Source organism: Branchiostoma lanceolatum, chromosome 6 (assembly GCF_035083965.1).
Source record: "Branchiostoma lanceolatum isolate klBraLanc5 chromosome 6, klBraLanc5.hap2, whole genome shotgun sequence".
Taxonomy (NCBI): Eukaryota; Metazoa; Chordata; class Leptocardii; order Amphioxiformes; family Branchiostomatidae; genus Branchiostoma; species Branchiostoma lanceolatum.
This window is the reverse complement of record NC_089727.1, coordinates 2805171-2829093: the sequence shown is the minus strand read 5'-3', so window position 1 is coordinate 2829093 and position 23923 is coordinate 2805171. Positions and strand designations below refer to the sequence as shown.

Here is a 23923-nt window from a genome sequence, read left to right as displayed (position 1 = left end):
GGAGGCCATTTACATCAGGGCACATTTCAAAACTAGAATGGGGTGATATTAGTACACTGCAGCCATCCCACGGGGTGACGTCACAGCAATCCAGCCATTACTAAACAGAGACGGAGGGCGCTATAAACTTCCCAGCATGTTTGATCAATTGCCGACGTCACGTATCCGTAAAGGCACGAGCCTGTAACTCTCGCGCGTTTACGTTTAAAAGAGATTGGATTGGTCATAATTGATCCTGAAGAAGGCGAGAGTGGTCGTTGAGAATTTGATCCACATAGACCTTTGAGTTAGAAAAAAGTTAACCATTGTACTATTATTACTAGCAACTATCATAAGTTCCATGATAAGGGGATGATATTGACTTCCAACAAACAACTGGCGACCCGTTGCTGAAGTCAAACGTGCAACAAGTTTTGTGTCCCAAGCAATGAGGTCAGAGAGCTGAAGAGGGCGATTCAGTGGAAAATCCGGTGAGTCCAATTTTTTAAGTTGGAGAACTGTTTTAACTTTTCCATCATAAATCAATGATAGTGATTGTCTTTCTTAAATAAAGTAATGCAAGACATTTAAAAATGAGATTCAAGAGCTTTATTAAAAGTTTGATATTGTCTCTGGGTGATGTACATGTAGTAAGTTGCAGTGACAATGTCAAGGCAATGTGCGCTAATTCCTTAACATTTTCACCACCTTATTTATCTTACTTTTATTACTACACCATATTGTATAAGATAGATTGATTGATTAGCCTTATAGAATGTTATCTATGTACCAGTGGATGCAATACTTCGTACCTTGTACAATTGTTGTGCAAAAAAATTATCATCTTATCCAAAATGCCAAACAAATCACTAGACATCAAAATCAATTTCGTAAATGTTTCTACACAAACCATTAACTGTTATTTCATGTAAGGCCATGTTGATTTGATGACACGCCCATCATTTTTTGTCCATTCCCCCCAAAAAAATTTATGACCATACTGTAAATCATACCAAGCAGCTGCAAAATAACAAAATACATGCTGTACATTGCAGAAAAATTATTTTGGGAAACGGATACTAATGTCACGTGGAATGCAAAAGTCAATTCCAAAGTCGAAGAAGATTTAGAAGAAGAACAACAACGAATTATCTATTATTCTGTACACCGTATATCGTATACCGTGTGTTTTGTTCATCTTTCCTTCCGTTTTTGTCACGAGACGAGTCAGTATGTTTTAAATTTAATCAATGGCAATCCAAAACCAATTTTTGCAGTAGAATAGTCACACTGGTCACACTTCTAGAGTTCTCATAAGTCTGGATAAGACTTATCAAAATGTATCAGCAGTTCTATACTGACACATGTAGGGTTTCTCACCAGTTTGAGTTATCAAATGCTGTGATAACTTGTACATTTTACCTGCCCGGTAACCACACTCCCCACACATGCAGGGTTCTCACCAGTGTGGTTTACTCGATGGCTGTTCAATATAAATTTCTGGGCGGCAGAAAAGTCGCACTGGTCACACTTGTAGCGTTTCTCTACAATATGAGTTCTCATGTGTATGGATAAGTGATGCTTCTGAGCTGCCCTGTGCCCACACTCCCCACACATGTAGGGTTTCTCTCCTGTATGAGTTCTCATATGTATGGATAAGTAAGACTTATCAGCTGTCCTGTACCCACACTCCCCACACATGTAGGGTTTCTCGCCAGTGTGTTTTACTTGATGGCGATCCAAAGTGGACTTCAGGGCTGAAGAATAGTCACACTGGTCACACCTGTAGTGTTTTTCTTTAGTATGAGTTCTCATATGTCGGGATAAGGCAGACCTGTCAGCTGCCCTGTACCCACACTTCCCACACAGGTAGGGTTTCTCTCCAGCGTGTGTTACTTTACGTTGGTGTGTCACTTTATGTTGGTCCAAATTGGACTTCCGGGCTGCAGAATAGTCACACTGGTCACACTTGAAGGGTTTCTCTCCTGTATGAGTTCTCTTGTGTCTGGATAAGTGAGACCTCTGAGTTGTTCTGTACCCACACTCCTCACACAGATAGGATTTCTCTCCAGTGTGTGCTAATACTTTATGTCGGTTCAAAGCGGACATCCGGGCTGCAGAATAGTCACACTGGTCACACTCGTAGGGTTTCTCTCCTGTATGAATTCTCACATGTTGGGATAAGTGAGACCTCTGAGTTGTCCTGTACCCACACTCCCCACACATGTAGGGATTCTCTCCTGTGTGTTTTACTTGATGTTGGTCCAAAGAAGATTTCTGGGCTGCAGAATAGTCACAATGGTCACATTTGTAGGGCTTCTCTCCTGTATGAGTTCGCATATGTCGGGATAAGGCAGACCGATCAGCAGTTCTGTACCCACACTCCCCACACATGTAGGGTTTCTCTCCTGTGTGTTTTACTTGATGTCGGTCCAAAGTTATTTTCTGGGCTGCAGAATAGTCACACTGGTCACACTTGTAGGGTTTTTCTCCTGTATGAGTTCTCTTGTGTATGGATAAGTGAGACTTATAGGCAGTTCTGTACCCGCACTCCCCACACATGTAGGGCTTCTCCCTGGTATGCTCTTGCTTGTGACATCCAGATTCGGAATCAGCCATATTGTTTATCACTTATCTGAAAGATTATCATTTGAAAAATTAATCATGATCAGTATGAATTTGTTGGAATTATCTATTTGTCCTTGTAAGTATTCTTTAATACTAGTACAATGTAACGTCACCCAAGGTAATAGTTTACCAAGCAACTTGATAGATTTTGGAAACGGTCAGACATTACCCAATTTACTATCACTGAAATATTGATGCAGTCATAGTTATATATATATAACGCTATACATTATGTTTATGAAAAACATACCTTGGACTTGTTATATCCTTGGCCTTGTAGAAGTTGTACTGGATTGTATCAGCACACCCCACAGCAACTCCTGACACTGCATAAAAGTACAATGTCCTTTGTGAATTCATGGAGAGGGGAAGGTACTAGTGCAATGACACCAAATGCTACTACATGTGTATATAGTAGGTGTTAAGTGCCTGTATCTGTATTCATATACTAGTAGCCGGTATAACCGTCCTTTGGCATAACACATCCTGTTCGCAGGCATGCAGCTGGTTAGTGGAATACATACACCGAAAGGCATGTCACGCCTAACTTTCGCGATCTACTCGTAACTGCAAGCTTTCTTTAAAGATATCTAGCGAGGATACGGTACTAGAGGAAAGCAGAGGTACTGATAGTAATCACTCTAGCTGGAAATTCCTCATAAATAAATTATGAGAGACCTCTCCTAAAGACGAAATCAACAAGAACCTTCTAAACAATATGGCGGCCATCTTCTATACACATTCATGTTTAGAAATGAGCTACAACCTCAAGCATAATATTTAGGTGTTGGAGTATTGGGGTAGAAATCTGCAGTGTTTCTACTGCCACTTACTTCAGACAAAGAATGTTCGCCAAACTTTCGCCCCCCTCCCCATGAGATGAAACTTCAAACGTCGGTCCTAGGCCGACCGATAGCATTGCTTGGGACGGAATAAGTCAGACATTAGGTAATATTCTCTACCTTACTTTCCCTCGTCTTTTTCACTCACCAAAACACGACAAGTGAATCAAATCGCTGGATAAACCTGACCGCCGCGTCGCGTTCCTTTCCTGCCGTAGACTCAGTGACCCGTATGGAGGTCAGTTGGGGTCAACAGAGGTCACAAACTGTGCCTGATTACCCACTGAAGGTGACGTATGTTCGTTATAGCAATTCAGTCATGTAAGGCCTACGTTATATATCTAGTCGTCGTGACGTTGAGAAACAAATCGTAAGTAGCACTCAATCTAGAAATTGACATAGGAGCAGACACTAAACAGCAATGAAAAACCTGTACCACCATCAAGCATAAGTTTCGAGTGTCACAGTATTTTGGGTGTTAAATCATCATGGATCAAAAGCGCAATGTAGCAGTGAAGAATATTAATGCAGCACTCAGAGTATAATTTGGCTAGCATAGTGTGCACACTTCGCAGAAAAGGCTGGGCTGTCAAATTTGTAATTTGCCAGGTCACCAGGCCAGGGTACCCTTTGTGGCCCCCAAGGGTATGTATGGAACATAAGGAGTTAGTCTCTAATTTTCTAAAGGAAATATCATTAGAGGCATAACCCCCATACATACCCTTGGGCCCAGAAAGGGTAGTCTTGCCTGGTAGCATGGCATGGTAGACATCCTAGCCTTTTCCGCCAACCCTACATTAGCCATTGTACTTGAAGTGCTGCACTAATATTCTTCACCGCTACATGGCGCATTTGATCCATAGCAATTTCTACACCAGGTGTACAACCTCAACTACCGGTACCAGGTATTCTACCGGGTTTTCTATTAAAGTCAGCAAGCATTGTCCAGGTTTCCGATTAAAGAATTAGACTGTTGAAAAAGTACCAAATGTACAGTATACTATAGAGTAAAATACAGTCGCAACTGCCCAAGGGACCAATAAAATCTGGTTCATGTGGTATGATGTGGACTAGTGTTGCGTACCGGTACTGTGTACTGGTACTGTACCATAAAAATCTATCAGGTACAGGTACAGGTCCAAAATACCGGATCATGAAGTACCGGTACTGTACCGATATAAAGTATGTGCTTATTTTGTGACTGATCTCCTGACCTCATGCAACACCAAACATGACCAAAGCTACACCTGAGAACAGCATAACTAATATGCAACAGATCATTCAGGCAGGCCGGGAGTTTTGATAGCAAGGCCAAGGGAGCTTGCCGTAGGAAACCTAGTTATGTTCTTTGAATAAAGATACTGACACGTTGAAAACAGTTTATTTGTGTTTCTGTCATGATTGAAGAAGTTCAGAGGAACACATGTTAATTTTCCAAATTGTTCAGGTACAGGTTCAGGTCCGGACCTGTACCTAAACCTGTACCTGATGTTACGTTTAGGTACGCAGCACTATGGTGGACACTATATATAGGATTGTTAATGCTTGTGTCTATGAGAATAATTATCTAAGGGACCACCTATGAGTGATTACATCGGTCAGGAGGTTCATGTATGTACATGTACATATATTTCACTCTTAATCGTGTGGTAACTATTAAGCTCACAAGAAATCAAAGACATTCCAAGTCCAGTTTGTCTGTTCTTTAATGATGTTAACATGATGCACACCATCTTTCACTGGTGACAAATAAAAAAAATGGGCAGAAAACATACATTTGCATTTATTTGCATCACATATCATATCATATCCCAACCCTTGCTTTACATATCCCTGTGTCTCAAGTTCACAGTGTTGCAGTTCATCTATACATAACTGCATTTCAGTTAACACATTGCTATCTGTTGCAACTGATATTTTCTTTAGTCCAAATTTATCGTAAATCAACGCAGATGAACTTTCATGTTAAAATTCTTAGATATTTTGTACCATCTTTTTGAAAAAGTCAAACAAATCACGAGACTTCTTAATCCTTCACTTTGCAATGTGATACATTTTAAAAAAAACGCCACTGTTTTTCAATGCAAGGGACAACAAATATGCAGAATGTACAAATATGTGCAGTAGGTACCATAGCATACAGTAAGACCTGTTTAATTGTACAAACATTACCATTTACCACACATACACTACAGGTTTATCCGTACTGTTGTAAAAGGTCACATTTGTTATGTACCCCACCAGTGTGTGTCTTTCTGTATTACATTGATCCCAATCTGACTTCTCCAAATCTGCAAGGCAGTCACAGTAGTCACACTTGTAGGAATTGTAACATATATGCTACAGAAACAAGTCATGGATGTTCACACATGATTTTTGTAAGATGTGAATGGATCAATATTGATTGCCATGAAAGTAATATTAGTATGTGCAGATTCAGCTTAATTGCTATTGTCTTTGACAAGTCACATTTATAGACTGATGATGTTCGTCCATCGTAGTCGATGAGAACCTCGACATTTATAGACTATGCAAATAAAAAAACACCAACATTTACAGTACAAGTAATCCATATATTAACTGATTGATAAACACTACCGGTAAGTTCAATCAATTCAAATACGTGAGGTTTGGTTTAAAATCTGTGCGCTGATTGATTAAAATGTAGACATTGTAGAGAGGTATTGATGCATAAAATAGAACTTACACGTACGGCAAGGCTAAGGGCACGTGGGAAACAAATACAACCAATCACTGACTGTATTCAAAAAGATCTACACAGCCCCTTACGGTACTAAGGAGCGCAAAAAGAGAACTTATCAGCTGTCATGCCTAAAACTCCAAAAGAGTTGTCGCCATTTATTAACGGTTTAATTGGCCAGGTGTACACAACACCGTCGTGGCACATTTCTGTCTTTACAGGCCAGGATGATATATTCACGTCAGGGTTATGCAGCCGTACTTTTTCCAGTCCGTGTATAGACCTTGTTCTTGATACACACTCCGCGTGACATCTGTCAAACCTTCCTGTCATCTTCACGACAGTATGGGTAGCAATTTGGTCGGAATGTTCTAATGCTTGGGAGAACATCTCTTCCAACTTGTCTTCAGTCAAACCTATGCAGTCTGGAGAGTCTTTCTTGTTTTGGCATGTTAAAGATAGTTGTCGCACCCTCTCCACTGCACGCACAGCCATCTCTAAGGCTGTCCACAAGTAGTGTCCTTCTGACTCCACATTGTCTAGCGTATACACGGCAGAATAAATCACGATCCAATTCATGACAACCTCGCATGGTCTTTTGTTAAATCTGATCAACGAATGCTTCTTTAAGCATTCGAGCAACTCGTAATAAGATTCTCCCTTAAACATGGGGTGCTCCCAGTCGACTCTAGAACCTTTCAGGACATAGTAAGGTACCTTCATACTGTGATCAAAAAACGAAAGAACCATCAGAAGTTCATAAGCTTTTGAACACTCTTTCTGCACACTTATGACTTCATCAACAATTGGATTTTCACTCTGTCCGTAGCCGGTCAAATCTAGTCGAATAGGCAGAAGACTGGTCTGTAGCAGCTCCACACTCATATGAGCTGTATAAAGTTTATTATTCTCTATATGCATGGCTTCTGATTCCTTGTAGTATTGGATTATTGCATGCGGAATGTAGCCGACACCATCTACAATTATGTGAACACTGCAGTTATAGTCACAAACACCCTGACGCACATCATTTACCTGTGCCGAACCCACATCAGACGTGTTCAGTGACCGATAAAGCTGTACGGCGGCTCCAGGCGAGAGATGGTGTAACGCCAAGATTGGGAGCTCCTTTAAGTGCGCAAGAGAAAGCTCTCTCCTGGACAGTAAGATTACGTGAGATGTCACACCATGCACGGCCTTGTCTGGTACAATCTTCAACATGTCAGTAGCATGCTGCGAAGTCTCTACATTGTCAAAAACGAAGAGAAACTTTCCCCTGTGATTAATGAGCAACTTTTGGCTGAGATACTTAGTAGTCCATTCAAGACTTTTTTCCCGGTAGTCATATTCAATAGGATCTCGACCTGTCGCTTTTGGCAAGGCATCAACGAATAGAAAGTTGATATCCTCGTATGAATTTATCCACACTATGCCGGCTGTGTATTCGTTACTCTTTCTGTACAAATACTCTTTTACCATCGCTGTTTTCCCCACCCCACTGAGACCGCTTACCAAACATACACTCTTCCTTTCTAGGATTACGCTTAGATTTTCGATATCTTTCTCCCTACCAAACAGATGGGGTCTGCTCTTTGTAGCGGTGTCCAAGATGTTCTTGGGGTAGAGGCATCTTTCACCTGAAAAAAAGACGGAATGTTTCTCATTGTATATTTAGATAAAGACAGATCTGCCACAAAAAAAATCAAGACCATAGCACGTCCAGGTCAAAAGATACAAAAATGGAAGTTCTGCTGCAGTATTAAGGTACATATATAAGATATATGTAACTAGGGAGCTCACCCTAGTGCAGAAAAGCCAGTGGGAATGGCCCCTTCAACAATATGTAACTGTGTTTATTTGTTGGTTGTAAATGTGTAATGTAAATATGTTGGTATGTTAAGTATTTATGTATGTTCGAATAAAAAAAAAACAATAAAAAAACAAGGTCAAATACCAGGGGGCCAAAATCGATCTTGACTTTTGATTTTACAGCACCTGCCAACATACCATCATCGTAATCCATCAAGAGGTTCTTGAGTTATGCTGAGTACAGTAGTCCGGAAACACAAACACACAAACAGACAGGCACGCCCAAAACTATATCTCCATATTTCATGAAAATAACAAGAACATGACACACCAATCTAAAGGCAGATCTCACCTGTTGATGTCATCCACACCATCGGCAGCATAGCAAGGACAGCAACAACCACGGCAGCCATGACAGGCTTCAGGGGAACTAATGACCACATGGTCTCTGGAAGAGGAAGAAATGTTTGATATAAAGTGTTTTTGATTCAGATTTAATTTGCATTCAGATTTAATGGACAAAGGTTTCCAATAAGCAGAGCAATGACTCTCTTGGCATGGCAGTGTTCCACACACACACACACACACGCGCACGCACGCACGCACACGCACGCACGCACGCACAGACGCACACACACACATTTCTATGTAAAACTAGCATTTATTATACTGTGAAATTAAAAACTCGTACCAGTCTCTGCCGGGACTACCACCTGTGGTCCGTGTAGCTCCCCATTGACGACTCGAACCTGGGCGTTGTACCTTGTCCCAGCCCTGAGCCCTTCCATCCTGACGACAGTCTGATCACAGCCGACTTCTCGCCGCTGCACAGGCTCCCGGTCGTCGTCGTGTTCGAAGATGGCGACTTCCACCAACCCTCCCGGGACGGCCTCTAGCTGGTCCCAGGCAACCGTCAGGGAATGCAGGGTGGACGACTGTACACGGCAGTTTCGTGGTCTAGGGATTGCTGAAATTGAAATACACACAGTGTATCTTTGATATGAAAATAACATATAACTGCAAAGTTTTGTTTTAATTTCAGACAAACATAGGAATAGGATAATCGATACGTTAGAATTGTGAATTGCAGCAGACAACCAGACCCAAACTAGCCGATGGCTGTTACATCAAGGTAGCTGATTGTTTAAAGTGCAGTGTGATTAAGTTTGTTACCTTTTTCCACTTTTTCCTTTTCTGCAGTTCGAATCTGTTCTGCTAGGTGGGGATAAAGTCTCTCCAAATGCTGCATAAAGACCGCTAACTCCTCGACTTCTTTTCCCTTCAGAATGTCCAGCAGGGCTTCTGTCCTGTCTTTTCTGTCAGAAATATAAAACGGTGATGGTAAATAGGAGAAACTAACAACATTTCTCTTGCCCGAAAAGTTTACATTTGCATGTAATGGTGGTTGTAACTTCACGCTAGTAACGCGACACGTTTACAATGTAGCATAACATTATTTCAATTATATGATATACGTTTCTAAGCATTTCAATCTACCTCTTAGAATGCATGTGTAGTTCAAACCGTGAACCTCTGTCTCTAAGCCATTTTCAGAGTTGAACAACAAGCAAAGGTAAGATAACAAATGACGTATTTGTACTTTAGTTTCCATAAATTTTGTCTTCTAGCCAAAATGAAGAAATACAGGAAGTGTCAAAACTTGTTTTTATCGTACCTTGTGACGCCTGCCCTTTTCACCCTCTCGTGTTCGTCGTCGTCCAGAACGCCATGTTGCAGCATGTCGTTCAGCATGTGTCTGGGCTCCAGGTCGCGCAGTAGGGGCGCCTTTTGGGCCAGGATCCGCGCCCAAAGGTCGGCCATTGTAGTCGTACAGTGTAAGTAGTCCGGGTGGAGTCTACACGAATGAGACGTGAAGCTATTGTATAATCTAGTCGTAATGTGACGTATGTATGGTTAATAGATAGTATACAGGTTAGTATCGGCATTGAGAGGCTTGCTGTACAAGGGCCTAAATCCAAAGCCGTCTTACGTATCAAACATGACAAATTATGAAGTCTTACTTATGATTGAATCCACTATATCAGCTACTACTGTACATGCATCATTTCTACAGCACAAAACAATCAGCTAATTTGAAATGCTTGACAAGAAAGGAACCGTCTCTGGGAAGAACGGCTAAGGTCGACAGGGCACTTGCAGTATAAATACAAGGTATTGATTGGTTGATTGATATTTGCTCTTAATCTTGTTTGAATAAGTCGAACCTGCCACCATTTTGTGGCTACGTGCCTGAACCCCACACTTTTCGAAGACTTTGCAAACGCGTCTATGTTTATGTCTTTATTCTAACACCATCATTGTCCGTTTGATAATCTGGGGTCTCAATCATGACAAAAGTACAAGTTCGACTCTGATTCATCGCAACAAATGGTGCTGTTTTTCCAGACAAAAGATTATGTGAACCCAACCACACAGCGTTATATACATGTTACGTAATAGTTGGCAGCGTACCTCACAGTTCAACTGTCGATGCCTGCACTGTTTATTCAGTTTAATAATCCGAATCTACCTGCGTACAGTTTTTTGGTTCAAGTTGAAACAGTAAAAGATGTTTAACCCTTGTACTTACCCGGTAGAACCCACAGAAGAGGTGACAGTGCTGGGCCGGGGGTTTCCGAGTCTCTTGCCGAATGCGGAAGTTCAAAGTCACGCACGCACGCCTGTGACGTACGGTATCGGGTCACCAAGTCCCGGATGTTATTCAAAGAACATCCGATAAGACATATCCCAACGTTTACACTTCGTGAACGAAGAAAGAAACACCATAATCATAATCTTTGTTAAACGATGTTCCCCTACACTTCACTTCCAAATGCCGCAAGTATGAAATCCCCTTTACTTCACACGACTATGGAATTATGGTATTTTCTAACTGATTATGCACATTAGGTCTTAATTTGCAAAAGCTACTTAATCTAATAGAATTGAATTAAGTATCTGATATGCTTAAGATTATGCATTGTCAATATAAAAGTAAGCTGTTTGTGCAATAAGTCTTCTTTCTTGTGACTACCGCCGATTGGTTGAAACGTTGATTTTAAGTATCGGTCTGAGGTTTGCATATCTCACGTTTATATCTACCAAAACTACCAATGAAGAGATTTTAAATAGTCGGCGATGAACTTAAACCAGGTTGGTGCTGAACACCATCTACACACAAGCACACCTGTCCTTGGTGCTGAACGCCATCCCCACACAAGCAAACACACCTGTCCCTGGTGCTGAACGCCATCCCCACACAAGCAAACACACCTGTCCCTGGTGCTGAAAACCATCCACACACAAGCAAACACACCTGTCCCTGGTGCTGAACGCCATCCCCACACAAGCAAACACACCTGTCCCTGGTGCTGAACGCCATCCCCACACAAGCAAACACACCTGTCCCTGGTGCTAAAAAAACCATCCACACACAAGCAAACACACCTGTCCCTGGTGCTGAAAACCATCGGGACAAGAGATCTTTAAAAAAGAGATCATACATTGAAGGACAAGAAAGAAACCTAGTTCATAAGTGAGGCTTTCAAGAGGCAGAAGTTTTTTTTTAACTTCATCAAGCAAACTGAATTATGACACACATTCTATATTCTTAGAAGCGGTTGCTATTTACAGTATGACACAGATACAACTACCTAATTGACAAGATCAAAACAGCATTTGTAATGTTGCAGATATATGTGAGATAACATTTTAATCTGTACATTGAATCACTGCTACGGCATGGTATAGCTGTGTCGTAGAAATATTGAAATGCTTAAATACACTAAACAAGTTACACTCAATATCTTCGATCAATACATAAAATCATGATGAAACAACTCTTTACAACATATCATCACTTGTTTTATGGAGGTGCAGTCAATTTTAGTCGTAATGACCAAAACTATTAATGTGTCAGGCTTCCTCTTAATAAAAGGGCTGTGGTGCAGTCTTCAAGATAGAAATGTGAGCTGCTGTCAGTTGTACATTGTACTTGGGACAATTCAATCCCCCCTGTGCGGTGAACCGGTATGCACGGTAACATTATATAGTGTCTTTTGTTTTTGTCATTACGGTTCAAAGATTGGGTTTTAATTAAACAATTTACATTTCCATACTTCTGTCAATCCACTAGCATGCATTGATCGTACCATTGGCCATGTATAAAAGACATCATCGCTATCGGACACTTTTGTCATGTGATCAACCCAGGATGTTAGATGCTTCGATGGATTTTTGATAGTAATTGATGTGGTTTGCCATTTGGTTGACAGCGAGATGTTAACCTGCTGCATATAACATTTCTCAAACTTCCCGATAGCTGCCTTTTTGACAGCATTGCGAGCAACTATACTAGAGTGTTCTAGTATACGCGAGAACATCTCTGACAACTGGTCTTTTGTGTAGTCTCGGCAGTCTACTGAGTGACGGTTGTATGGACAGGACAGCGTTAACTGCTGAAGTCTGTTTACTGCATGCACGGACATTTCTAAAGCCGTCCAGTAGTAGCGTTCTTCTGTGTCCACGCTTTCTACCGTACTCATAACAGAATAAGTTACAATTTTATTCAAGGTAATCTCACATGACCTGTCAGTACCTTCAAACTGGATCAATGAATGGTTTTCTAAACATTCAATCAACCCGTAATAATATTCTCCTTTAAACATGGGGTGCTCCCAGCCTGTCAACTTACCTCTCAAAACACACCAGGGTACATTTAGATGGTGGTTAAAAAACGAGAGCACTACCAGAAGCTCATAGGCTTTCGGACACTCTTTTTGTACCCTTTTCACTTCGTTAACAATTGGATTTTCACCCTGTTCATAACCAATCAAACCTAATCGAAGCGATAGAAAACTGCGCGACAGAATGTCCCAGGTGTTATATGGTATATAAATCTTCTCGTGTTTCACATGAAATGCTTCCGCGTGCTTTAAATAGTGGACCAGAGCATATGGTAGGTAACCAAGGAGATGGACTATCTTTTTTATATAATCGCCAAAGTCACAAACAACATAAGACTTGTCGAGTGACCGGTAAAGCTGTACGGCAGCATCTTCTGTCAGGGGGTGAAGTTTCATTTTGGGGAAATCAGATAGAGAAAGCCTTCGTCTAGACAACACTATCACGTCAGACTGCACTGACTTCTCTGGTACAATCTTCAACATGTCAGTGGCATGCTGCAAAGTCTCTACATTGTCAAAAACGAAGAGAAACTTTCCCCTGTAATTAACGAGCAACTTTTGACTGAGATACTTAGTAGTCCATTCAAGCCTTTTTTCCCGGAAGTCATATTCAACAGCATCACGACCTGTTGCCTTCGGCAAGACATCAGCGAACAGAAAGTTGACATCTTCATATTAAGTTATCCACACAATGCCGGCTGTGTATTCTTTACTCCTTCTGTACAAATACTCTCTCACCATCGCTGTTTTCCCCACCCCACTCAAACCGCTTACCAGGCATCTACTGTTCTTTTCAAGGATTGCGGTAAGATTTGCGATATCTTCCTCTCGACCAAAGAGATGGGGTCTGTTGTAAATGGTGGCGTCCAGGACGTCCTTCGGGTAAAGGCATCTTCTGTCTGTAGAGGGATGAATTGACATGTTACACACTTAGCATTGCAGTGACAGGAAAGCAGAAAATCTTTAAGAGAATCTTTGAAGAAGACTTTGGTACTGAACATTTGCTTGCGTGGAAAGAGAACTATCTTTATTCTGGCCCAAGATTTGAGGAGAAGTACTTCAACAGGCTCATGAAACATTATCATATGGTCCAGCAGTCTATATGAGGTACGTTATAGATTTTGTCAACAGCATGTAAGAAAATCGTACCTATATAATTTGCCCACATCATTTGCAGGAGGATAGCAATGACCAGAACAACACAGGCAACAATCAATGCCTTCCATGGCACTGATGACCAGACGCTCCCTGAAACAAGAAGAAAACACTTATATGTCTGAAAGAGATTATTAAGTTGTAAACCAAATTCTTTTAAAACCATGTATTTTAGGGGGATGACAAATAGATTACTAATAGAAATTAATTCTTTAAGATTGCAAAGCAAAATTTGTTGCCATTCAAAAGTTGAATCAACTAACCTATTACTTCCAATTGCAAGAAAAAACAGCTGATGATAGAGTGTAAAAGATAGCTACCATTTCTGTATGAAACTATCATCTGGTCACAGTACTAACAGTTTTAAAACCCTTACCAGTCTTGGCCTCGATCATCACTTCTGGTCCGTGTAGTTCCCCACTGACGACTCGAACTTGGGCGTTATACCTTGTACCGGCTCTCAGTCCGTCCATCCTGACGTCAGTCTGATCGCAGCCGACCTCTCTCCGCTGCACAGGCTCCCGGTCGTTGTCGTGTGTGAAGATGGCGACTTCCACCGACCCTCCCGGGAATGCCTCTATCTGGTCCCAGGCAACCGTCAGGGAGTCCCGGGTGGACGACTGTACACGGCAGTTTCTTGGTGTCGGAATTGCTGTAAAGGTGAAGTGTATCCACACCAGTTACAGACCAGCGTGTCATTAACATATCTGCCAAGTTTGTGATTATATTCAGCTCTATCCTTTGCATGTTGTTACTTCTTGATATTGCCATAGACATCGTCCAGCGATATTTCTTTTTGTACTCTAGTTTGATTAGTTTATTTTCGTATGCCATTTTTCTCTGAGAACTTTCTCCTACTTTGAGGTTACAATACATTCATTATTCTATTTATAGAGTTCAATTGTGGACCTGTTTGTTTGTTTGTTAGTTAATTTGTTTGTTTGTTTGCACTAAACTGTATCTATAGAATGATAGATGCCACACGGTCATAATGGGATTATACACAGACGGACTAATTCAAGTGCATTTATCGTAATATAAAGATATGGAACAATCCAAGAATGTCCTGTTACACATTATATTGCAAGATACCTCTTTGAACTTCCTCTATTCCTGCAGTTTGAATCTCTTCTGCCAGGTGGCGATACTTGTAGGCCAGCTGGCGCATGAAACCTTCCAACTCCTCCGCCCCTTTTCCCTTTAGAATGTCCAGTAGGGCCTCTGCTCTTTCTCGCCTGTTACAGATACAGTATGGAGAAGGAGATTTGAAGCATCTACAGTTCATCAAATTGTTTTTTCTTTTACTTAAAAGTCACAGTTACATCACTGAAACATACCCGAGATCATGAATATACTTTCAGAGATGTTGGTGAAAAGAAAAACTTGACAGATGTCACTTAGAGCATGACACTTGCAAGCCACTGCAATGAATACTTCACTTCATGATGATATAGTATAACAAAATAGAAAGGTAACATTTGCAGGCAAATACATAAAGTTTACCTTCACATGCCTTGGCCTAACAAACTACTGCTCTCTTAATTCTTATTCAAACACATTCATGTACATGTATATGGTGACAGCCCCTTCAGCTCTGTCCTACCACTTGCCACATTGTGTAGTCAAATACCATAGGGTGTCTGCAACTTTACCAATAACCATGGTGACAGACGTCTGGTACAGATCATTGACTTTATTTATTTATTTGTTTGTTTGTTTGTTTGTTTGTTTATTTGCTTGTTGAGAAGAAAGGGAGGAAGAAGAAACGGCGCAAAACAACATGTTTCTCTTCTATGAAGGTAAGCATAATAATTTTTCATATATAAACTATAAATAGTTTTGCTTTATTCTGTAGTTTCATGATTTTTGTCTTCTCACTATCGTTGGCCAATAACTTTGAAAATACTACGACTGAGTGCACAAAACAACGCCTCACCTGGTTTTACATCCCCTTCTCACTTTGTCATGTTCATCATCGTCCAGAACACCATGTTGTAGCAGCTCGTTCAAAATGTGTTTGGGGTCCAGATCCCGCAGTAGGGACGCTTTCTTTGCCCGAATCCGTGCCCACAGGTCGGCCATGTTTTAGGTGACGGCTGTGATAGGATATACACGAAACACAGATGATATCAAACATAGCAATGCCCGTGTTGTGGTCGTAGTGGTCGTGATAACTGGTGAGAGAATTTACCACATTTTGTCACCCCACACACCAACCCCAAACTCCGCAAAAAAACCGTCTCCACTATTTAAATGTTGAACAATTAAACATTTGAAGGAGTCCACTACATTTCATGTACACATCCGCTCTAAAATCCGCAACAAGAGTGTGTCGAACAAACAACAATCATCGTGCAACGTATTCTACCTGCCTGTTTCTCTAATTGTCCAATGTTGTTTGGCCTAGTTTGCAAGTAGCCCTCAGGCATGAAAAGAGTGAAACTTTATATGTTTTTCTGCCGTCTTAGACATGCTAACGTTACATAGCCGTGAGTGACTCACGTTGTTTTCTTGTAGATACATCCACGGCTAACATGCGCGCTAGCATGTTTGTATCACAGTGATGATTTTCGCAATTTCTGTGCCTGTATATTTTGGCCCGATTTACACACAGGTTTTCACAAGAGTCGACTCTGTGTTTTGTGAGGTGCTTTGGGCTGCTCAAGTGGTGTTTTCCTACTAAAACGCTATTTCAGTGGCCTAGGGATCTAATTGAACAGTTTTGAGTCGACTCTAAGGTGTAAATCGGGCCAATTGTCGAAGTCCAGGGTTTCAATCACGTTAAAACTACAAGCTGGATTCGGTTTTTCGGGGCAACAGGTGTCCCTCCGTATCAACAGGTGTAAACACGGCGTTCAGTTTGCGACTAAACGTCAAAGTTTCCCTACCGGTGTCCGTCTACGGTAGGTTTATGACTCCTTACATTCGTTCCATACATTGTTAAGGTCAAGTTGGAAGAGAAAAAGATGTTTAATTTGTCCACTTACCCTGCAAAACTTGCAAAGCGATGGTAACAGTACGTACGCGGTCGGGAGCTTCTTAAAGAATGCGGAAGTTCAATCTCAGTCACCTGACATATGATATCGGGTCATAAGGTCCCGGATGTAAGTCAACAAAGCCAGCAAAGCTACACAGACAAGCATTATAAATTTTCCTTTTTATGACTGAGGGAACGTCGCTCTTTGGTGAATACTTTGCTAGGCAATATTTGTGTCAACATCTGTGCCTTTATTTCTTGAAACTCTGGGGTTTGAAACATGACAAATGTTCGAGAAAAAGGCAAGGTAACTTAACGGTTATACATATTCATGAGGCGATCTTGTTCCTGTGTACATGTTTTTGTTATTGATTGTATATCTTCCAAGTGCTGCCGCTAACATACGCAGTATATCTTTATATATTGCCATTTTAAAAAAGCAGTGTATGAGTGGCGCAACGTCTTTTGTCTGCCCTGCTTTTGCTTGGCAATGTGTGATTTGAATCGGGTGGTTCTCTCTTTGTGCCGATGATGAAGTGTTAATCTCGGGACATATTGGTGGAAGTTATTTGAAAGACATCCGGGACTTTGTGACCCGATAACGTAAGTCAGGCGCATGCGTCACGTTGACCTTCGCCGAGAGCCTCGGAAACCCCCGACTGTGCACTGACCGTAACCACGGAGGTTATAACTCAACACTGTCACCTCTTTTGTAGGTTCTACTGGGTAAGTACAAGGGTTAGACATCTTTTACTGTTTCAACGTGATGTTCAAACTGCTAATTGGGAATGATAAAGAAATGTGCCACCTACCTGGACTCTTCAGTGCTTAAGCTCCTAACAGAAGCCCCCACACTGTCACACATTGATTACTGCTCACCAGTTTGGTCCGCCACTTCATAGAAGAACATTGAACTACTGCAAGTCATGCAAAACAAAGCGGCACGCCTAATGCTTCACCGTGGCTACAAAACCCCAGTACAACACCTCCATGAATCGCTTATGATGGTGGCCTGTAAACAAAGGCTCCTAGTTAACACTGCGGTTACCTAGCGGTGTGACAGGTGTAGCAAACAGGCATCAACACTGTATGGTAAGTTGCCAACTACATGTATATAACGCTGTGCGGTTAGGTTCACGTTTGTCTGCCAAAACAGCACCATTTGTTGCGATAAATCAGAACCCAACTTGTACTTTTGTCATGGTTGAGTATCAGAGGGACAAAGCCAACGAGGGTGTTATAATAAAGACGGAAACGTGTATGGTTTACTTCTGGCACGTACAGTTAGCCCGACCCACTAAACGTTGACAGGTTCGCCCTTTTCAAACAGAACTAAGAGCAAATAGGCCTTTCCTTTCTTGTCAAGCAGATTAGCATCTCAAACTTGCTAATTGTTTTGTGCTGTGGAAATCATAGCATGTACAGTGGTGATATAACTGTGTTTGAGTAATGATAAACAGAGCAGTAGTTTGTTAAGCTAGACCATATGAAGGAAAATCATGCATTTACTTCAAAAGTCGATATTTACTTTACGTCTTGTTCGTGTAGATTCAGTCTAGACTACACTCAACAACATGTCCGACCTGTGGGCGCGAATCCTGGCCCAAAAGGCGCCCCTTCTGCGCGACCTGGAGCCCAGACACATGCTGAACGACCTGCTACAACATGGCGTCCTGGACGACGACGAACACGAGAGGGCGAAAAGGGCAGGCGTCACAAGGTGAGATATAAAAAAAATTTTTTACACCTCCTGTAAAACTAGTGAAACAAAAATGTATGTTATGTTTTTGTAATGTAAGCTTTGTTGTTCAACCTCTGAAAAAGGTCAAAAGAGGTCCATGATTTGAACTGCCCATGCATTCTAAAGGGGGGTGTCCCTGTGGTGTAGTGGTCTGCGCCTTTGCTACTCTGCCACATCTGGTTCAGAAGTACTGGGGTTCAAGCCCCACGTAGGGCACCTCTGGACAAGAGGCGCATTGAGTCATACCAAAGACTTTATAAAAATGGTACATACTTATGAAACAGTATGGAAGTTAAACACACTTCACTGCCAGTGGACTAGCCCCCTGCTGCAGTGATTGCACCACAGTGTGGCCCTAAGGCTATGAAACGGAGATGGGCACCGCCCTATACATCAATTATGGTGTGGGAGGATCTTAACTTTAACTAATGCATTCTAAAGGACAGAATGGCATGCTTATAAACGTATGTATTTGCCTTGATAGTTGGAATGCTATGCTACACGGTGCAGATTAAAACATTTCTGGTCTTGTTTCCATATGCTGCATCTGAGCTAAACGCGTCTCGTTATTTTCGTTTATTTTCTATTACTAGTTTGGAGTTTTAATTCCAGTTTAGTTACTAGTCTCGAGCTACAATTGTCATTACATGCAAGTAAAGGTATCAGGACAACTCGGCACCAAGACAACTCGGCACCAGGACAACTCGGCACCAGGACAACTCGGCACCAGTTCAGTGAAATGTATATTTTCGGTCTAAATATCACCCAAACCCTAGAATTAAACATTTTGAAGCAATGTATGCCAAAGGTGCTCAATAATTTCTGTCGGTATATGTCCTTGGCATCCTTGCGACAAATTTCAAGCCATTTGGTTGTAATTCCAGGGCACAGGAGACCTAAATATACACTTTTTGATCTAAAATGAAGAAAAAATTCAAACTAGTAATTGTAAAGGCGTATATCGTTAGATTGCATAGTATGCCGAATTGTTTGACATTCATTCTGTGTAAAAAAAAAATTAAGGTGTCGAATTGTCCTAGTGCCGAGTTGTCCTGCCTGGTGCCGAGTTGTCCTACCTGGTGCCGAGTTGTCCTGGTGCCGAGTTGTCTTGGTGCCGAGTTGTCCGACATTCGCAAGTAAAAACTTGAGAAATGTTGTTATATCCTTCGATTCATCATCGTTTCATATTTCTGACAGAAAAGACAGGACAGAAGCCCTACTGGACATTCTGAAGGGAAAAGAAGTCGAGGAGTTAGCGGTCTTCATGCAACAATTGGAGAGACTTTCTCCCCACCTAGCAGAACAGGTTCGAACTGCAGAAAATGAGAAAGTGGAAAAAGGTAACAACTTTCATCACATTGGCATTGCACTTAAAACACCTTGATGTAACAGCCATCGGCTAGTTTGGGCCTGGTTTTCTGATGCATTGTACCATTCTAACGTAGCAGTTATCCTATTCCTATGTTTGTCTGAAATTAAAACAACTTTGCAAGTTATATATGTTATTTTCAGATCAAAGATACACTGTGAATTTCAATTTCAGTAATTCCGACACCACGAAACTGCCGTGTACAGTCGTCCACCCGGGATTCCCTGACGCTTGCCTGGAACCAGCTAGAGGCCGTCCCGGGAGGGTCGGTGGAAGTCGCCATCTTCGCACACGACGACGACCGGGAGCCTGTGCAGCGGCGGGAGGTCGGCCGTGATCAGACTGTCGTCAGGGCTGAAGGACTCAGAGCTGGGACAAACTACAACGTCCAGGTTCGAGTCGTCAGTGGGGAGCTACACGGACAACAGGTGGTAGTCCAGGCAACGACTGGTGAGAGTTTGTATTCTACTGATATTTTTTACATAGAATTGTGTATGTGTGTGTGTGTGTGTGTGTGTGTGTGTGTGTGTGTGTGTGTGTGTGTGTGTATGTGTGTGTGTGTGGAACAGGTTTCTTCCACAAACTGCCATGCCAAGAGAGGCATGGCTCTGCTTACTGGAAACCTTTGTCCATTAAATCTGAATGCAAAACCATCTGCTGTTTAATACTCTAAAACATTTCTCTTTTTTCCAGCAACCATCTGGTCATCAGTTCCCCTGAAGCATGTCATGGCTGCCGTGGTTGTTGCTGTTGTTGCTGTCCTCGCTATGCTGCTGATGGTGTGGACGACATCAACAGGTGAGAGTGACAACATCTGTGTTTCATGTACTTATTTATCTGGTCTGAACACGTGTCAGAGCAGAAAACGACCTTCCACCAAAGTATATGAGAGGGATCACAGACGTCAATAACGTGTATGACAGAAGGTGGTGTCACCATGGTGGTCATGACTTTACCTGTCTTTATCTAAATATACAATGAGAAAAATTGCGTCTTTTTTCAGGTGAAAGATGCCTCTACCCCAAATACATCTTGGACACCACAACAAAGAGCAGACCCCATCTATTTGGTAGTGAGGAAGATATCGTTAACCTAACTGCAATCATAGAAAACGAGAGCATATGTTTGGTAAGTGGCCTCAGTGGTATGGGGAAAACAGCAATGGTAAAAGAATATCTGTATAGAAAGAGCATCGAATACACAGCTGGCATTGTGTGGATAACTTCCTACCAACAAATCAACTTTCTATTTGTTGATGTGTTGCGGGAAGTGACAGGTCGAGATCCTATTGAGTATGACTACCGGGATAAAAGTTTCGAGTGGACCGCCGAGTACTTGAGCAAAAAGCTACTTGTGAGGTTCAGGGGAAAGTTTCTCTTCGTTTTCGACAATGTAGAGACTTCGCAGCATGCCTCTGACATGTTGAAGATTGTGCCAGACAAGTCGGTGCATGGTGTAACCTCTCACGTAATCTTACTGTCCAAGAGAGAGCTTTCTCTTCCTAACTTAGGGAAACTCACAACATTGAATCTACACCCCTTATCAGAAGAAGCTGCTATACAACTTTACCGGTCACAAAACAAGTCTGATGTGGAGTTGGCAGAAACTAATAATGTCATTTGGAGCAAGAGTATTGGCATTGACGACTTGAAAGAACTTGTTAATGGCCTCGGCTACCTACCCCACGCCATAATTCACTACTATAAAGAGGCAGAAGCGATGCATCTAAAACATGGCGTACCTTATACAGCATATAAGAGTTCTAAATTGCTGCCAAATATTATCCTGTCACTTAGGCTAGATTTGACGGGATACGGACAGAGTGAAAATCCGATTATTGACGAAGTGAGAAAGGTACAGGAGGAGTGTCCGAAAGCTTACGAACTCTTGGCAGTGCTTTCGTTTTTCGATCATAAGCAAAGTGTGCCATTGTGTGTTTTTAAAGGTAGAGGGACAGGCTGGGAGCACCCCACTTTTAAGGGCGAAACCTACTACGATATGGCAGAATGTTTAAAGAAACATTCGTTGATCAAGTTTGACAACAGGCCATGTGATATTACCTTGAATAGAATAGTGACTTATTCTATCATCTACACACTAGACAGTGCGAGAACAGAACATTATTTCTGGACAGCTCTAGAAATCTCAGTTCGTGCAGTTGAAAGGCTACGAGAGTTAAATTTGACGTGTCCGCACAACAACGACTCTCCAGACTGCAGAGGCTACACTAAAGACCAGCTGGCGGAGTTGTTATTGCGTGTGTTAGAACACTCCTACATTGTTGCTCACAATAGCATTGACATGGCATTCACTAGTGGCAGTTGCTATGCACAGATAGTGAACCATGAAAGGTCATTTAATCAAGTCAATTGCAAATCAGTAAGTCTCACCAATCCGGCCTTGAATATATCATCCTGGCCAGTCAACCTTACCAAAAGGTCTGAGAACAATGAACTTCTGTACGAGTACAGGTGGCCAATAACTCCATTAGCAAATGATGACGACTTATGAAACACGTCGCTTTTTATAGCCTCTACCAGGCTCCAGAGGCGGCTGGAAAGAGTAGAAATTGGCCAAATAGACAGAAACACATACAAGAGAAGTTAGTCTGCTATATATAGGGGTACAGTTTGCCGCTCTGAATGGCATATTGGACCCTCTCTCGTTAGCCGACTCCCTTAGCATACTATTCACTCTATTTGGCCAATTTCTACTATTTTCCACCCATCCACGGAGCCTGGTAGAGGCTAGCTTTTTAAACCTCACACATCTGTTTCTTTGTTTGTTTAAATCCATATTAGCCTTGGCTTTGCTCTATATATTCTGTTGTATTTTGTTTTTGTGGCAACATGTAGATAGGTCAATGGCTCCAGTGTCGGTTGCCAAAATGTGTTGCAAATAAACGTAATAAAAAGATTAGCTCTTACAATTCTGCTGGGTTCATTAGAATTATTGAGTTACCGGTCTTCCCAAGAATGTTTTCGGCATCTGGATGCCTGAAGTGTGCATGCCTCTTGGATTTCTGATGCTGCATTAAATGCATTTTGTCATGTAATGGTCTTAAGGTACCCGGCAGAATTATGTGAGCTGATGTTTCTATGTGTATTATGTAATCTGTCAAAGAATTAAATCCAAATGTAACTGTTGGTATTCTAGTTCAGTGATGTCCAGTAATGAATACCAGTATAGATAGAAAGATAACCATGCTGATCTACTGATAGTACTGGGAAATGATTATGAATGTTTGAGCATTTTCACCATTGCTTCTGGTCTACAGTATAGACCTGAGGTGAAATGTATTCAGTAGTTACAAAGGAATTTTTACCAATAAAACTTTGCTTAGCACCAGTGTCAAGTTTATTTACATGTGCGTGGATTGTATTCAGCACCCGGGACAGGTATGTTATAGTTGGATGGAATTGTATGTGGATAATTTCTACAGTTAAAATCTTGGGTTGGTAGCTTATAGCTATGTGGGCCATAAATGAAGACAATTGAAAATGTTCAGTTTCAAAAAGATTTTAACTATAATCTAATAGTTCCAAAAGAAACTCATCTCGGACAAAAAAACGCAAAACAAGTCTATTAGAAAGCTGTAACGTTTTACCGGAAAGCTGAAAATTCTACAAAATAAAAGCCCTTTCGCCTAAAGGAGTCAGATTGGCTACAAGATCGAAGGAAACCTCGGGGCGAGACAAAAAAAAATCGAATAGCTTTAGGAAGAAGTGAATATTTCGTCAGTTTTTCCCGAGTGCAGCGGGACAAGAACTATCTAAAACCTATACGAAACTCTTCCAAAACACCCTTCTCTTCATTGGTATACATAGAGTTTAGTTACAAGTTGTAATTGTTTGAACCTTGTTTGTTCACAAGAAGCTCAAAACAGTCTGCAGGCCGCTTTTCATTGAGGACAAGGGGCAAGGGTCAGACAAAACACAATCAAGATACAGATTAAATTCTTTTCAATCTATAAACATATATATCAGTGTACATACATGGTACAAAAGACATCGTACGGTGAAAGCTGATATTGCGAA

General features: G+C 41.5%; 3 protein-coding genes and 1 long non-coding RNA gene across 6 annotated transcripts; 2 read left to right on the top strand and 2 right to left on the bottom strand.

The window, feature by feature from the left end:
- Positions 1–573: 573 nt before the first annotated feature.
- LOC136436134 (zinc finger protein 665-like) lies at positions 574–3719 on the bottom strand. 3 transcript variants are annotated; one of them, XM_066429887.1, is made up of 3 exons: positions 3598–3717; positions 2858–2933; positions 574–2614 (listed from the first exon to the last, which is right to left on the bottom strand). In XM_066429887.1, exon 3 carries the CDS (start codon positions 2596–2598, stop codon positions 1372–1374), a length of 1227 nt encoding a protein of 408 aa, XP_066285984.1. In that variant the 5' UTR covers positions 2599–2614; positions 2858–2933; positions 3598–3717; the 3' UTR covers positions 574–1371. The 3 variants fall into 3 exon arrangements, with proteins under 3 accessions (XP_066285984.1, XP_066285985.1, XP_066285986.1); XM_066429888.1 differs by having other exon boundaries at positions 3570–3692; XM_066429889.1 differs by lacking the exon at positions 2858–2933 and having other exon boundaries at positions 3598–3719.
- Positions 3720–8636: 4917 nt separating this feature from the next.
- On the bottom strand, positions 8637–10576 carry LOC136437182 (uncharacterized). The gene is made up of 4 exons (XM_066431664.1): positions 10550–10576; positions 9635–9814; positions 9133–9275; positions 8637–8926 (listed from the first exon to the last, which is right to left on the bottom strand). Exons 2-4 carry the CDS (start codon positions 9778–9780, stop codon positions 8637–8639), a joined length of 579 nt encoding a protein of 192 aa, XP_066287761.1. The 5' UTR covers positions 9781–9814; positions 10550–10576.
- Positions 10577–17192: 6616 nt separating this feature from the next.
- Positions 17193–19851, top strand: LOC136437476 (uncharacterized). Its single transcript, XR_010756189.1, has 3 exons — positions 17193–17502; positions 18325–18496; positions 19715–19851. It is a non-coding gene; the product is annotated as an uncharacterized lncRNA (long non-coding RNA).
- Positions 19852–19938: 87 nt separating this feature from the next.
- On the top strand, positions 19939–23235 carry LOC136437180 (uncharacterized). Its single transcript, XM_066431663.1, has 4 exons — positions 19939–19945; positions 20061–20336; positions 20580–20684; positions 20890–23235. The coding sequence occupies exons 1-4, from the start codon at positions 19939–19941 to the stop codon at positions 22395–22397; spliced, it is 1896 nt and encodes a 631-aa protein (XP_066287760.1). The 3' UTR covers positions 22398–23235.
- The last annotated feature ends 688 nt before the right edge of the window (positions 23236–23923 follow it).

Coding starts and splice junctions, on each gene's coding strand:
- LOC136437180 (XM_066431663.1), top strand. Junction 20,337..20,579: donor GGTAGTCCAGGCAACGACTG/GTGAGAGTTTGT, acceptor TCTTTTTTCCAG/CAACCATCTGGTCATCAGTT. Junction 20,685..20,889: donor GGTGTGGACGACATCAACAG/GTGAGAGTGACA, acceptor GTCTTTTTTCAG/GTGAAAGATGCCTCTACCCC.
- LOC136436134 (XM_066429889.1), bottom strand. CDS start 2,598: ATGGCTGATTCCGAATCTGGATGTCACAAGCAAGAGCATACCAGGGAG.
- LOC136437182 (XM_066431664.1), bottom strand. CDS start 9,780: ATGGCCGACCTTTGGGCGCGGATCCTGGCCCAAAAGGCGCCCCTACTG. Junction 9,276..9,634: donor AAAAGGGCAGGCGTCACAAG/GTACGATAAAAA, acceptor TATTTCTGACAG/AAAAGACAGGACAGAAGCCC. Junction 8,927..9,132: donor AAAGGAAAAAGTGGAAAAAG/GTAACAAACTTA, acceptor TTTCAATTTCAG/CAATCCCTAGACCACGAAAC.